At 46.4% G+C, this 15,965-nt stretch overlaps 2 protein-coding genes across 2 annotated transcripts; both read left to right on the forward strand.

The window, feature by feature from the left end:
* Nucleotides 1-818: 818 nt before the first annotated feature.
* On the forward strand, nt 819-3,776 carry LOC106574529 (small ubiquitin-related modifier 3). The gene is made up of 4 exons (XM_014150465.3): nt 819-976; nt 1,886-2,014; nt 2,195-2,266; nt 2,526-3,776. Exons 1-4 carry the CDS (start codon nt 956-958, stop codon nt 2,586-2,588), a joined length of 285 nt encoding a protein of 94 aa, XP_014005940.1. The 5' UTR covers nt 819-955; the 3' UTR covers nt 2,589-3,776.
* Nucleotides 3,777-5,624: 1,848 nt separating this feature from the next.
* On the forward strand, nt 5,625-15,404 carry LOC106574572 (thrombospondin-type laminin G domain and EAR repeat-containing protein). Its single transcript, XM_014150554.3, has 13 exons — nt 5,625-5,958; nt 7,189-7,424; nt 7,563-7,951; nt 8,076-8,166; nt 8,380-8,536; nt 9,224-9,355; nt 9,492-9,562; nt 12,386-12,547; nt 12,630-12,834; nt 13,185-13,417; nt 13,807-13,985; nt 14,078-14,179; nt 14,329-15,404. The coding sequence occupies exons 1-13, from the start codon at nt 5,868-5,870 to the stop codon at nt 14,480-14,482; spliced, it is 2,202 nt and encodes a 733-aa protein (XP_014006029.1). The 5' UTR covers nt 5,625-5,867; the 3' UTR covers nt 14,483-15,404.
* Nucleotides 15,405-15,965: the final 561 nt, after the last annotated feature.

Raw genomic sequence — 15,965 nt, forward strand, 5'->3', positions numbered from 1 at the left:
TTCCATTTGTTTATTAAACGGATTCTGTAATGAATGCACCCCATTTCTCTATCCATTATGATGAAGATGGAAGATTTGGCTTGATATCATCAGCGGTACCGGAGCGCCAAGTCTAGGACCAAAAGGCTCTACCCCCAAGCTATTAGACTGCTGAACAATTAATCAAATGGCCACCGGACTATTCACATTGACCCCCCTCCCATTTCTTTTGTACACTGCTGCGCTGCTACTCTCTGTTAATTATCTATGCAGTTACTTCACTCCTACCTACCTCGACTAACCTGTACCCCCGCACATTGGCACGGTACCGCCTGTATATAGCCTCGTTATTTTATTGTGTTACTTTAAAACAATTTTTTACTTTAGTTTATTTGGTAAATATTTTTTTTAACTCTTCTTGAACTTCACTGTTGGTTAAGGGCTTGTAAGTAAGCATTTCACGGTAAGATCTACACTTGTTGTATTCGGCGCATGTGACATAACGTTAGATTTAAAAAAACATGTTTATTCATTATTGTTATTCACTGTGTATTTATCCCTTGTCAATATTTAAATGTTGTATCTTTAACTCTGCATTGTTGGAAAATGACCCGTAAATAATAATTTAATGGTAGTCTACACCTGTTGTTTACGAAGCATGTGACAAAAACAGTTTGATCTGAGTGTAATGTGTGTATTTATTTGAAATTAAGCAAGGTCCACACTCAGCCCTGCCTTTGGCGGGTTCTTAATGTCGCGTGGCCGAGTAGTTGGCTGAATTGCGCGTCCCCGCATCCGCGTCCGAGAGAATATGTCACGTGTTTCCACGAAAGCCAATCAGTGTGTGCGGAACGAGAGACCAAAGCGCGTTCCCGTGTTTGCGGAGGAGAAGAGCATATAGCTTAAAGAGGTGCAAACGAAAACACAGCCAAAATTACATTTTAACCCGCAAATCCTTTAAAGAAAACCCACCAAAATGTCGGAGGAGAAACCAAAGGTAAGGCTAGTCGGCTATCAACATGTGATGGGTATTTAAGGTGATTAAAACAGTCTTATGCTAAATAGCGCCTGAAATATGCAATCAAAAATGGCCCGGTTTGCACGTTTGTCTGAATCGGCGCACTGTTTTTCGTAGTTAAATGAATGGAGTGCTGCCTCCGGATACGATATTTCTAAGTTGATCAGATATACAAGCTATTAGAGATGTTATGCTAAGTATTTCAACCAGAAAATAGCATTGTTGGAACATAAATACCACTTACATTTCGAAGTTGAATACACCGATAGCGTTAGCGGGTTTTTCTTTGTGGGAAAAAAGACCACGCTAGCAGTTAGCTAGCTAAACGCCGCAAGTATAGCGGCACTAAATGTGACACAATTTGGAAGCAATATTCGAGTGATTTGGATGTATTCGTCGGCATCCACTTATTGAAATGCATAAATAACATAATTAGTTAGTTAACGCACTGTTTGTATCTTCTAGGCCAGTAAACGCATGGCGTTGGCCAGGCGCCGGTAAGACCAGATATAGCTAGTTTGTTAATGTCGTCTGTACGAAATAGTCCCTAACCACTGATTGAGACAGGATTCATATTGTTTTTCGATTTGAGGTACTAGGAAAAGCTGAACGTGGATTTTTGCTACGGATAACGCATGGGTCTAGTATCTGGCTGTTTCAGTCACAGCCTTCGGGTTACGCACATTTCCCAGACCCAGTACCACCCACAGTCAACCCTAATTTACAGACAAGAACACTACCTTACTACCCCGTCCAGACCTTACCAGAGACGTGTGAGGAGTCTTAACAGTGGTTGTACAAGTCAATTGATAGGCTCTCCAAGACAGAAGTATTGAAGACTGAAAAACTACATGTTCATCTTTTAATTGCTGTTTGGTTGTGTTTCAGGAGGGCGTGAAGACTGAGAACGACCACATTAACTTAAAGGTAGCCGGGCAGGACGGCTCTGTGGTTCAGTTCAAAATCAAGAGACACACTCCGCTCAGCAAACTGATGAAGGCCTACTGCGAACGTCAGGTCAGCACAGTCACCAATCAGACACCTTGCCCTCCTACCTGCCGCCTCAATGGCAAAGACTGGAGCAGGGGGCACACTGAACATTGGTCATAGAAATATTATCAATAGAGCTGACCTGATTCCTAATACTATAGGAATATCTGCCCCATGTATTTCTTATGTGTCCTCTTTCTCCTGCAGGGGCTCTCGATAAGGCAGATCAGGTTCAGGTTTGACGGACAGCCAATCAATGAGACAGACACACCGTCACAGGTACACTGCACAGACAACTGGCAGCTCTCTATATTCTCTAGAAACTCCCTCTACTCACTTCTCTTATCTCCTTCTTAATCACTCTAAAGCACAGCATCTCTGGTGCCATTATCCTTCTCGCAACTAAAGCACACCTGCTCTCAATGAACTTGATTACTTTCTCGCTGTACTTCCCACTACATATCCTCCTCATGGAATCACTCTTTACTAGATCCCTCTCTCCTTCCATCTCACACATGTTAATTCTCTCTCTCTTTAGCTGGAGATGGAGGATGAAGACACCATAGATGTTTTCCAACAGCAGACAGGCGGTCTCTGCTAAGCCCCTCCTGTTACAGTGATTGACATACCCAAACCACACCCACTGCTCCTCTCCTCCAGTCACTCTTCAGCTTCTGTGTTCCTTTGTTGTTTTAAAAAAAAACGTCTGTCTCAGTTTTGTCCTGAGGGGTAGGATTGGGAAGAATTTGCCCCTAGACACTGATTTAAGGTCAGTTATTAGTTTGCCCCATATTGGATGAGGTTACGTTTAGGACACGATGAGCTGATCCTAGATCGGTGGTAAGGGGCAACTTCTACTTTGAGGCTTCGCCATCGTCTGTGTTTCCTTGATCTTATTTTAAAAGATGTCTGGTGCGTTTTTGGATTGGGTGGGGGAAGGGCTCCCCTCAAATGTCTGTTGTCTTAGTCAACATTGAACTCTTGAACTGTCTTGGACAGCTTCCGGGTCTTTCCAATGCTAAGAATCATGGGTTTTGATCTAGAAACAACCCCCTACACCTAAGCCACTTGTGTAGTGTTTTGTATTTATCCAACACCTTAAATCTACAAGAAGTGCCTAGGGCTTAAGGGGTGGTTTCTGGACCCTTCCAATGGTTTGACATGGGGAACGCCCTGGTTTTTCCGGGGGTGAAAACCAAGGGTGCATCTCAAGTCTTATGTTGCCTCTCCTTCATTTGGCACCGATCTGAACATTCAGGCTCAGGTGGATGCTGACCATGGAGTAAGCTTTCACCTGTCCAGTTCTTTAGTGTCAGTTTTACGAGAATGACGGAGAGGAGACCCCTTGTCACAAGGAAGCTACTTGTACTGTTGAGATGCGCCCCTAGTTTTTTTAGGTCAGTCAAAAGGGAATATTCCCTGATACCATGTGGAATAATATCTTTTTTTTTTCTTTTTTTTTCGGTGGTCAGTTCTTACAGCAGCCCTGTAAGTGACTCTGCTTTTGGTGTTTGGGTGGGGGTGTAAGGCAGGAGGGAGAAGTCATCCTTAAACACTGATACAGGGTCAGATCATTTGCAGCCCCGTAATGGTTAATGTTTTGGGGTTACGGTTTTCTGATCCTAGATCTGTGGTTAGGGGCTACGTCTACTTGGAGCATAAGGGCAGGGGCAGTTATGTTCTTTACCCACTTGTTTTGTCATATGGTATTTGTTTGTTTTCTCTACTGATTTGTACATTGTTTGGCGTCTTTTACTACTGTAAACAATAAATATAGTTTGGTACTCAGGCTCCTTGTCACGGCTCCTCCTTTAAAAGTGTGATATAAAACGGGCTCATTCAGTGGACTGCCTGTTACACACGAGAACCATGAATTGTATGTTCAATGTATTGTTTATAATCGTGTATGTTGGACCCTATCCAGCAGTATTTGACAGTACTGTCACTGAAATGTTTTCTCAGCTGCGTAAAAAGACCAGCAGGGGGTGCTACTGTCTTGGTACATAGTTGTCTGTCTCCCCATCTTCCCTTTCTATCAGCAGGTCCCAGTTCAGTGGAGGTAAAGCGGGGACTATACCCTGAGTTCCTGTATTTGTGTGCTTGCATGTTTCCGGTCCAATGTTTAATCATGACAAGGGACACGGTGATTAGATTCTAATTTGCGCCAAAGCCCGTCCTTTCCTCCAGGAAAACGATAAGTGGTTGAGGACCATGTCAGTTTGTTATTAGGCGAATGGAGAAGTCTTACCATGGAAGAAGATCAAGTACATCCTTGGGGTCTCTGCTGAAATCCACTACACTCCTTTTAATAAGCTGCTGTGTTCTCAGAGGAGGACCTGTATGCACACATTTAAACTATACATTCAAATTCATTTTGACCACTTTGGACTCGTATTTTGGGATTCCTCTGTAAACGTCATCCTAGCGGAGAAGAAGTATATTTGAATACAACTGCATTTTGTTTCTTCTCGATAATCTTTGACCTTTTTCAAAAGGAGAGGACGGAGGAGAAAATCTCTGTTTTTATTACATCCGTGCCTGCGGTCAGCCATCTGTCAGGATGTTAAATCGCTCTGTGTGATTGGCTGATCCAGTCAGATTAAGCACAGTCGATTGATAGCCTGATGGGATAGAGAGATACAAGAAGGAAGAAAATGATCATCATGATCCTGTCAGATCCTGTTGCCTTTAAAATAACTGGCTAGGAGAAACACTAAACTAGTCTAAAGGACGTCTTCCTCCTGCCCACTGATCCGCTAAAGCGCACAAACCTGCTCTTGAAGACAAGGAAAAACAGAGCAGTAAAAGGTGTATAACAAAGAGTGAACACCCCTCCTTTATCTCCTTGATCTGTATCGGAATAGCTATTTGAAGCCTGGGTATGGCTGAAATACACATGTACACAGACACTTTGGTCCAACCTCCCGGGTCCGCACCTGAGAGTTGTACCTAATTCCCCTCTACAATTTTTATTACATTTTCTCAGAATGTAATATTAGAAAATCCTTTATGAGATCAGCTGTCTTACATAAACAAACTCACGTACATAGTCATCCACTCTTCAGCTACTACAATAATAAAGGTCCTAATAACGGGGATCTTGGTTAATATGGTAATAGCTTAGCCGGTATCAAGCACTCTATTGGTGGAGCAGAGGTCACCGGTGGTATGCATGTTTTCAAAATTACTTTAAAAAAGTAATACTTGGGCTATATGGTGTTTATCTAATGTAAGGCTATTTTGTAGTACAGCTCTTTATCCCTGTATCTATGGCCCATACAACTCCACCTTAGGTATACATCTTGCTCTCTCTCTCTCTCTCTCTCTCTCTCTCTCTCTCTCTCTCTCTCTCTCTCTCTCTCTCTCTCTCTCTCTCTCTCTCTCTCTCTCTCTCTCTCTCTCTCTCTCTCTCTCTCTCACACACACACACACACACACACACACACACACACACACACACACACACACACACACACACACACACACAGACAGACAGACAGAAGAGTATGTGAGAGATACAGTCGGCTTCTGTTCTACTCTGTGAAATGATTGACAGGCTGGTTAGTGATTTGCATGGGCCTGGTATATAAGAGAAGGGGCTGGACCAGACAGAACTAACTCATTAGGAGCCTGCCTGTCTGCCTTGGCTGAAGTCAGATGTTGTAGAGGAGTTTAGATCCAGGCTTCACTTTGTCATCTGGACTCTCTCTGTTGGAAGATGATGCTTTCTACGGACACTCTCTAAGGACCATCTCTAGACACAACCTCACACACAAATGTACACACTACACCACACATACTCACACACGCGTGTTGTAGATGAGCGTCAATTGGCGTTCGGATCAGTCACAGTGTTTGTGATTGGCTGGAGCAAGCTGGGATGTCATCGCCGATGCTGCTGTTGCCTCTGCTGCTGTTTCTCGGGTTAAGGGTCATCAACGCAGCTGCAGAGACACGGAGACCATGCAGAGGTACGTTCTATTCTATTAAATGCGCTATGATAATATCTGCGTGTGTGTGGGTGTTGTAACCTATCCGGGGACACATTTGATTGTGACACATAACATTGTACTTCCTGTCAGATAGCGGCTCTCTCAGATTATACTGTGGAGTGGCATTAAACACACCGCTTTTTCTTTCTCTTGTTTGCATGCAGTAGGGATGGCTAGTTCAAATAGTAACTCCTTACATTTATTTTCCTTGACACCCAAAAGGACTTGTTACGTTTTGAATGCTTAGCAGGACAGGAAAATGGTTCAATTCACACACTTATCAAGAGAACACGTGGTCATCCCTACTGCCTCTGATCTGGCAGACTCACTAAACACAAATGTATATTTTGTAAATGATGTCTGTGTTGGAGCGTGCCCCTGTTTATCCATACATTTTAAAAACAACAAAATGGTGGTGTCTGCTTTGCTTAATATAGGAAAATTGATACTTAAGTATATTTTAGCAATTACATTTACAACCAAATACTTTTAGACCTTTACTCAAGTATTATTTTACTGGATGACTTACTTTTACTCAAGTAACTTTCTATGAATGTATCTATACTTTTACTCAAGTATGACAATTGAGTACTTTTTCCACCACTGTGTGTGTGTGTGTGTGTGTGTGTGTGTGTGTGTGTGTGTGTGTGTGTGTGTGTGTGTGTGTGTGTGTGTAAGAGAGATATCAGCCGTGTGCGTGAGTGTTTGGCGTGTTTAACTTGATTTGCCAAAACTTTGATGCAAATCACTCATGCACAGATAACTCTTCTACGCGTATGCACAGATCATGCCAAAAACCTACCAGACATTTCCCAGCCATCCCGTAAACTCTGACTAACCTTACCTGATATCATGAATACACAAGAAACTACAACACCTCATCTTGCTGCTCTCACCACCTAAAGCAGTTTCCCACTATTAAGGAAATGCTAACTATCTCTCTCTCCCCCTTTCTCTCACTCTCTCTTCCCCCTCTCTTTCTCTCTCTCTCCCCCTCTCTTTTTTCTTGCTTTCTCTATCTCTCTCTGTCTCTTTCTCTCCCCCTCTCTCACACTTTCTTACTCTTTCTCTCCCCCTCTCTCACACTTTCTTACTCTTTCTCTCCCCCTCTCTCACACTTTCTTACTCTTTCTCTCCCCCTCTCTCACACTTTCTTACTCTTTCTCTCCCCCTCTCTCTCACTTTCTTACTCTTTCTCTCTCCCCGTAGACCTGCTCCCCCTGGACCTTCTGTCCCGTGTTCTCTCCAGGGCAGGGGAGGGGGCAAGGGGGGTAACAGGAGGGGGGGTGCATCTGATCCAGTCTGGGGGTGTGAAGGGTGTCCGTCTGTCCCGTCCTCACCCTTCCCTGGACTTCCCGTCCTCCCAGCACCTCGTCAACTGTCACCTCTTCCCCAGAGAGTTCTCCATCGTCACCACCGTGAAGGTCAGCCTCGTCGCCCCTAAGGTAAGGGCCAGGGGTTAGAAACACCTGTGGCAGCATTACAGCAGGAAGTGACATCATCGATGACGTGGGGAAGGTTAAGTGTATTTTTTTTTGTGTCTCTTCCCACTGTGTGATGATCTGTCTCATCCTGTCTTTCAGAAAAACGAGTACATATTTTCTGTGGTGGAGGAAAAGGAAGAAGAGGATGCAAGGATTGGAAAGAGGAAGGGGGAGACACAGGGAGGAACTGAGAGTGATGAAGAGCGGGATGGAGAGACAGATGGAGGGGGAGAAAGACTAATGGACGGAGAGAAGAGGAAGGGGAGTGGCGATGGAGAGAACAGCAACAGTCAGGGACAGCTTCTGATTGGCCTGCGGTTCTCCAGAGACGGACTCCACTTCCTGTTCAGAGGTCGCAGCGGGGGGGTCATGGCCCGCTGGGTTTTCCGAGGCATCCAATTGGCTGATGATCGCTGGCACACGTTGGTTTTAGCATTTAGCGGACACTACGCTACTCTCACTGTGGACTGCAACACACACCTGGAACTGTGAGTTGCTTTCTCTGGCTCCTTCTTTCGCTCTCTCTTTCTGTGTATCCCTTTTCTCTGTCTGTTTGTCCGTCTGTCTGTATTACATTTCTGTAATGATGATGTCATCATATGTGTTCAGCAGGGTTCACTCCAAGTCGTTGCCCTCTGACCTCAGTGTTCAGGGTTCCAGATTCCACATCGGCAGCCGAGGGAGATGGAATGGCCTTTTCTCAGTAAGAACCAACACACACTACAACCCTCTCTCTCTAGAACCTTTGTACACTAGATTTACACTAGTAGTAATGGCTACATGATGGCTTGATAAGAGTGACACAATGGGTTATGCCAACACTCTCCATATAACTTGCTTCTCTCTACTTCTTTCCTCTCCGTCCCTCCCTCCCTCCCCCTGTCCCTCCCTCCCCCTGTCCCTCCCTCCCTCCCAGGGTCTGATCAGACAGCTGGTCCTGGTGCTAGGCTCTGATGCCACCCCTCGTGTCTGCCCGTCCTCCAACCCCGGGCTGGCAGAGCTGGCTGTGCCCGCGGTACTGCTAGACCTACCACAGAAAGAGACTAGGAGTGACCTCACGCTGCCTTCATATGGTATACTGTCTCTCTCCTATTTTCACTGTCCCCTGATCTCTCTCACAAATATGACTCTTTTCTCTGACTCTTTTTTCTCTCTCCCCTGTCCTGCCTCACCCTGTACGTCTATCCTCTACTGCCCCCCCTTCCCCCTTCCCCATCTAACCCCCTCCCACACTCTACCTCCCTCCCTCCCCTCTACCTCCCTCCCCCTCCCACACTCTACCTCCCTCCCCTCTACCCCCCTCTTTCCCCCTCCCTCCCCCTCCCACACTCTACCTCCCTCCCTCCCCCTCTACCCCCCTCTCTACCCCTCCACCCCCCTCCATCCCCCTCTACCCCCCTCTCTCCCCCTCCACCCCCCTCCATCCTCCTCTACCCCCCTCTCTCCCCCTCCACCCCCCTCCATCCCCCTCTACCCCCTCCCTCCCCCTCCACCCCCCTCCCTCCCCCTCTACCCCCCTCTTTCCCCCTCTACCCCCTCCCACACTCTACCTCCCTCCCTCCCCCTCTACTTCCCTCCCTCCCCCTCTACCTCCCTCCTTCCCCCTCCATCCCCCCCCCCTCTCTCCCCCTCTACACCTCTCCCACACTCTACCTCCCTCCCTCCCCCTCTACCTCCCTCCCTCCCCCTCTACCTCCCTCCCTCCCCCTCCACCCCCCTCTACCTCCCTCCACCCCCCTCCATCCCCCTCTACCCCCCAGAGTCAGAGGTGCGGGTGTCTGTGGGGCTGGAGAAGACCTGTTCCAGTTCAGTAAGAGGACAGCTGTGGTTCAACCCCGTCAGGAGAGCTCTCTACCTCTGTGATGGTACACTCTGGGTCCCCATGCTGCAAGGTGGGTCCTCCACACACACACGCGCACACACTCTCTCTCTCTCTCTCTCTCTCTCTCTCTCTCTCTCTCTCTCTCTGACCTCTCTCTCTCTCTCTGACCTCTCTCTCTCTCTCTGACCTCTCCATCTCTTCTACAGAGTCCCAGAGACTAGACTATGTCTTGGAGCAGCAGGTCCTCTCCACCAGTTCAGAGACGTATGATATGGAGGTAAAACATACACTATATACTATATATGTGGACATCCCTTCAAGTTAGTGGATTTGGCTATTTCAGCCACACCCATGGCTGACAGGTGTATAAAATCGAGCACACAGCCATGCAATCTCCATCAACAAACATTGGCAGTAGAATGGCCTTACTGAAGAGCTCAGTGACTTTCAACATGGCACCATCATAGGATGCCACCTTTCCAACAAGTCAGTTCTTAAAATATCTGCCCTGCTAGAGCTGCCCTGGTCAACTGTAAGTTCTGTTATTGTGAAGTGGAAACTTCTAGGAGCAACAACAGCTCAGCCGCAAGCTCACAAAACCACAAGCTCACAAAACGGGACCGCCGAGTGCTGAATCACGGGGTGCGTAAAAAATTGTGTGTGTTCAAACTGCCTCTGGAAACAACGTCAGCACAAGAACTGTTTGTCTGGAGCTTCATGAAATGGGTTTCCATGGCCGAGCAGCCGCACACAAGCCTAAGATCACCATGTGCAATACCAACCGTCAGCTGGAGTGGTGTAAAGGTCGACGCCATTGGACTCTGGAGCAGTGGAAATGCGTTCTCTGGCATGATGAATCACGCTTCACCATCTGGCAGTCCAACAGATGAATCTGGGTTTGGCGGATGCCAGGAGAACGCTACCTGCTTCAACGCATAGTGCCAACTGTGAAGTTTGGTGGAGGAGGAATAATGGACTGGGGCTGATTTTCATGGTTCGGGCTAGGCCCCTTAGTTCCAGTGAAGGGAAATCTTAACGCTACAGCATACAATGACATCTAGATGATTCTGTGCTTCCAACTTTGTGGCAAAAGTTTGGGGAAGGCCCTTTCCTGTTTCAGCATGACAATGCCCCCCGTGCACAAAGCGAGGTCCATACAGAAATGGTTTGTCAAGATCTGTGTGGAAGAACTTGAATGGCCTAGACAGAGCCCTGACCTCAACCACATTCAACACCTTTGGGATGAATTGGAATGCCGACTGCGAGCCAGGCCTAATCGCCCAACATCTGTGCACAACCTCACTAATGCTCTTGTGGCTGATTGGAAGCAAGCAATGTTCCAACATCTAGGGGAAAGCCTTCCCAGAAAAGTGGAGGCTGTTATAGCAGCAAAGGGGGGACCAACTCCGTATTAATGCCCATGATTTTGGAATGAGATGTTCGACGAGCAGGTGTCCACATACTTTTGGTCATATAGTTTAAATATATTTTCTTAATATGAATATAAACTCAGCAAAAAAAGAAATATCCTCTCACTGTCAACTGCGTTTATTTTCCTATAACTTAACACGTGTAAATATTTGTATGAACATAACAAGATTCAACAACTGAGACATAAACTGAACAAGTTCCACAGACATGTGACTAACAGAAATGGAATAATGTGTCCCTGAACAAAGGGGGGGGTCAAAAAGTAACAGTCAGTATCTGGTGTGGCCACCAGCTGCATTAAGTACTGCAGTGCATCTCCTCCTCATGGACTGTGCCAGATTTGCCAGTTCTTGCTGTGAGATGTTACCCCACTCTTCCACCAAGGCACCTGCAAGTTCCCGGACATTTCTGGGGGGAACGGCCCTAGCCCTCACCCTCCGATCCAACAGGTCCCAGACGTGCTCAATGGGATTGAGATCCGGGCTCTTCGCTGGCCATGGCAGAACACTGACATTCCTGTCTTGCAGGAAATCATGCACAGAACGAGCACTATGGCTGGTGCCATTGTCATGCTGGAGGGTCATGTCAGGATGAGCCTGCAGGAAGGGTACCACATGAGGGAGGAGGATATCTTCCCTGTAACGCACAGCGTTGAGATTGTCTGCAATGACAACAAGCTCAGTCCGATGATGCTGTGACACACCGCCCCAGAACATTACGGACCCTCCACCTCCAAATTGATCCCGCTCCAGAGTACAGGCCTCGGTGTAACGCTCATTCCTTCGACGATAAACGTGAATCCGACCATCACCCCTGGTGAGACAAAACTGCAACTCGTCAGTGAAGAGCACTTTTTGCCAGTCCTGCCTGGTCCAGCGATGGTGGGTTTGTGCCCATAGGTGACGTTGTTGCTGGTGATGTCCGGTGAGGTCCTGCCTTACAACAGACCTACAAGCCCTCAGTCCAGCCTCTCTCAGCCTATTGTGGACAGTCTGAGCACTGATGGAGGGATTGTGCGTTCCTGGTGTAACTTGTGCAGCTGTTGTTGCCATCCTGTACCTGTCCCGCGGGTGTGATGTTCGGAAGTACCGATCCTGTGCAGGTGTTGTTACACGTGGTCTGCCACTGCGAGGACGATCAGTTGTCCGTCCAGTCACCCTGTAGCGCAGTCTTAGGCGTCTCACAGTACGGACATTGCAATTTATTGTCCTGGCCACATCTGCAGTCCTCATGCCTCCTTGCAGCATGCCCAAGGCACATTCACGCAGATGAGCAGGGGCCCTGGGCATCTTTCTTTTAGTGTTTTTCAGAGTCAGTAGAAAGGCCTCTCTAGTGTCCTACGTTTTCCTAACTGTGACCTTAATTGCCTACCGTCTGTAAGCTGTTAGTGTCTTAACGACCGTTCCACAGGTGCATGTTCATTAATTGTTTATGGTTCATTGAACAAGCATGGGAAACAGTGTTTCAACCCTTTACAATGAATATCTGTGAAGTTATTTGGATTTCTACGAATTATCTTTGAAAGACAGGGTCCTGAAAAAGGGGTGTTTCTTTTTTTGCTGAGTTTATTATATTTGTTTAAATTAAGACGTAGTTCTAGATTCAACTGGTTTTCAATGTGTCTCTCTCTCCTAATCGCTCTGTCTGTCCATCTGTCTGTGATGTCTAGGTGTTCAGTGTACACGGGCTGGGTTTGATGGCAGCAATGGCCCACCGCTCCCCCTCCCTGGGCTCTGCAATCTACCTCTGGAGAGACGGAGGCTTTCACCTTTACCAGAAGATCAGCACACATGGAGCTCTCTCCTGGAGACACTTTACTATGGGGAAGAAGGTACAGGAAGACATCTTAGAGATGTTTAAATACACTTGAAATACAATTGTATTTGTTAATTTGTTGATTTAACTTGTTGTAGATATTCCTGGTGGTGTCTAACTCCAGGGAGAGCACAGGGAAGGAGGAGACAGTGGAGAAAGATGAACTGTCAGTGATCTACAGGTGGAATAAAAAGACACAGAGGTTTGTTCATTACCAGGCGCTCCAGACACACTGTGCACGGGACTGGGAGGCCTTCCGCATCCAAGGACACACCTACCTCGCCGTGGCCAACCACAGACAAGGTAGGAACTGGCTACAGCCAATCATGAACCAGTTAAGGACTGGCTGCAGCCAAATCTTTGTAAAGCTGAAAAGACCTTGTGGAAAAGTATATTCTACTCAGTTACGGTACATGAGCTGCACAGCAGGTTGATGGCACCTTAATTGGGGAGGACGGGTTCATAATAATGGCTGCAATGGAATAATGGAATGGTACAGAACTCATCAAACACATGGTCACCACATTTCATTTACTCCATTCCAGACATTATTGTGAGCCGTCCTCCCCTTAGCAGCCTCCTGTGATGAGTTGCAATACTAGTAACTCAGTTGCAATTATCTTGTCCTCTCCCTACCCCCTCCCATCCTCTAGGTAATACCAACCACACCATAGACAGTGTGGTCTACAAGTGGGACCGTGGTACGCAGCTGTTTGAACCACACCAGGCCCTGCGGACCTCTGGGGCTTACGACTGGGAGGCCTTCACGGTCGGACCCTACCACTTCCTGGCTGTGGCGAACGCGTTCGACGGACAGACCACTCACGTTGACTCGGTCATCTATGTCTGGGTGGATGGAAGTTTCCGCTTGTTTCAGACTATTAAGGTGAGAGAGAGAGAGATGAAGGTGAAGTAGAAGGAAGAGACAGAGTAAGGAAGAGGGGGTTGGCAAGGGGGAAGGGAGCGAGGGGGGTAGATTGGCAGAAATCCTAAAACAGCACAACCACCCACACCACGGAACTAAGAGAGGACAAAAATAGACCATGTATAGCGGGGCAGAATTTGCATGTTAGATCCAGCTTTGACAGATAACTGATAGTGAATCAGACATTTTAATGGAACCACATGTGAGGTGAAGTTGACTGACAGGCAGACTGAAACCACAAAAAGACTCAGCTTTGATTGGGAGGGAATTCCAATGTCGGCATTATTCTATGGTCTCTCTTTCTTTCATTTCTTCCTCTCTGTCTCTCTCTCTCTGTCTCTCTCTCTCAGACATTCTGTGCCACAGACTGGGAGATGTTCCAGATCGGCAGCAGGGTCTTCCTGGTGGTTGCTAACGGACACCAACTCCATGGCAACGGCCCCGGTCGCTATGCCATCAACTCGACCATCTACGAGCTGGACATGAGCTCTCAGCTGTTCCTGCGTTTTCAGGACATCGTCACATACAGGTACACATGCACCTTTATACAGGTGCACATTTTCCCCACCTCTCCTCTCTCTTCCTTCCCTCTCTCATTGCTCTATCTGTCTCCCCCTTCAGTGCTGTTGACTGGGAGTTCTTCACAGTAGGAGAGGAGAGTTACCTGGTTGTTGCAAACTCCTTCGATGGAGAGTCTCACTCTCTGAACAGCATTATCTACAGGTATTCACATGAATCCACTCGAATTGGTCATGGTGCTATAATTGGATGGGTGATATATTGTGAATTTACAAACATTATGGTGATATGTTATATACTCATCATTATCACGATTTGTGCTTTGAACTTGAACGTGATATGGATGTGCGCAGGTGGCAGGGATACGAGGGCTTTGTTCCCATTCACCGGCTTCCCACCATCGGATGCAGCGACTGGGAATTCTTTACTTCCGGAGAGGAGTCCTATCTGATCTACTCCAGCGCCACGGCACCTCTCTCCAAAGTCTTCCGTCTGAAAACACACTGACACGTGACACAATATCATATCAGGGACAACATGGAGAAACATTAAAAAATGAAATCTCCACTGATGTAATAAGGAATGTTACATTATGTTGTTGTACTGGGTCACATTTGCAGAGAGAGAGAGTATCAGTAGATATACATTTTTGTGTATAAGTACTGTATATAACTTTAACATTAGTCATATTTGTTGCCTATCATTTTGTGAAAATAATTTATTGATGTAATAGAAATGTGTAAAAAATACAGTATGTTTCATTTGTGTCTTACTGCAAATTCTACCGCTTATGTAAGAATATTGTTTCAGAATGATTTTATGAAATCTGTATTTCATAGGGTCCCATACTAGGGGAGCAGCGAATGGAAACTGTAGAGCTCCACAGCTTTTTCCCAATCTGCATTTTCTATAAAAGCTGTTCACCACTTGAACCAACTTGCAGAAACCTTAAAGAGATACTTCAGGATTTGTATTTATTTAACCTTTATTTAACTAGCCCTTTATCAACTTCCCCAGAGTCAGATGAACTCGTGGACACAATTTTTATGTCTCTGCGTGCAGTTGAAGGAAGTTGCTAACTAGTGTCTGCGCAATTGCTGGTAGTCTATGGTAACTGCTAGCATGCTAGTAGATACCATAGACCTCCAGTCATTGCGGTAATGCTAGTTAGCATTGGCTCGCGAAACTACTTCTAACTACTGGATGCAGAGTGAAAGAGAGTAATCTGGCTCCAGGTATTTTACTGGTTTTTGACTCACTGACACTGCCCCCGGTTAGAAGGGAATGAAACTGCCCAAGAGTTAACACACAGGAACTTTAAACACACCGAGGAAGATGAACATGGGGGGAAAGTGGGAAAAGTAGTGGAATGGTAGTAGTTCTGTTGAAGGAAGTCAAAGGCAATGAATATACTGTACATATGATAACACAAGAGCATAATAACAGTAATAAAGGTCTGTATAAATGGCATATAATCCCTGAACATGTTTACAGGTTACAAGCTATACATAATGCAACAACAACAATAAATAACTAACTATTAAGAACACTATATACATGTCACACAACTCCCTTTGGGCACACACAGCATCCCACAAGTCCAGAGATATGAGTGAGTCCAGTTATTGATAGGCAGAGATAGATGTTGCTCTCTGCCGCTGCTTGAGGGAGACAGCAAGTATTGTGTGACCTGCAGTGTCAAGAGGATGGGTAAATGTCCTGCCCCCTAGTAACCTCCCTAGCAACCTATCAAGGCACAGGTCACACAGGTCAGAGAGAGTTTTAGAGGCAGGTTTATGGTTCCTCCAAGACTCTCAGGCTCTGGTTGCGGGGGATGGGGAGGGGAGTTTGCTGAGGGTTGTGAGGCGCTAACAGTCACCGACAGGCAACTCTTAACACAGAGACAAAAATGTTATCCATGAGTTTATCTGACTGGGGAACTAGATAAAGGGCTTCATTGCTAAAATCCCAAAGAATCCCTTTAAAATGT

This window comes from Salmo salar, chromosome 16, assembly GCF_965601325.2.
Source record: "Salmo salar chromosome 16, fSalSal1, whole genome shotgun sequence".
Classification (NCBI taxonomy): Eukaryota; Metazoa; Chordata; class Actinopteri; order Salmoniformes; family Salmonidae; genus Salmo; species Salmo salar.

Coding starts and splice junctions, on each gene's coding strand:
- LOC106574529 (XM_014150465.3), top strand. CDS start 956: ATGTCGGAGGAGAAACCAAAG. Junction 977..1,885: donor TGTCGGAGGAGAAACCAAAG/GTAAGGCTAGTC, acceptor GTTGTGTTTCAG/GAGGGCGTGAAGACTGAGAA. Junction 2,015..2,194: donor AGGCCTACTGCGAACGTCAG/GTCAGCACAGTC, acceptor TTTCTCCTGCAG/GGGCTCTCGATAAGGCAGAT.
- LOC106574572 (XM_014150554.3), top strand. CDS start 5,868: ATGTCATCGCCGATGCTGCTGTTGCCTCTGCTGCTGTTTCTCGGGTTA. Junction 7,952..8,075: donor TGCAACACACACCTGGAACT/GTGAGTTGCTTT, acceptor TGTGTTCAGCAG/GGTTCACTCCAAGTCGTTGC. Junction 8,167..8,379: donor GATGGAATGGCCTTTTCTCA/GTAAGAACCAAC, acceptor CCTCCCTCCCAG/GGTCTGATCAGACAGCTGGT.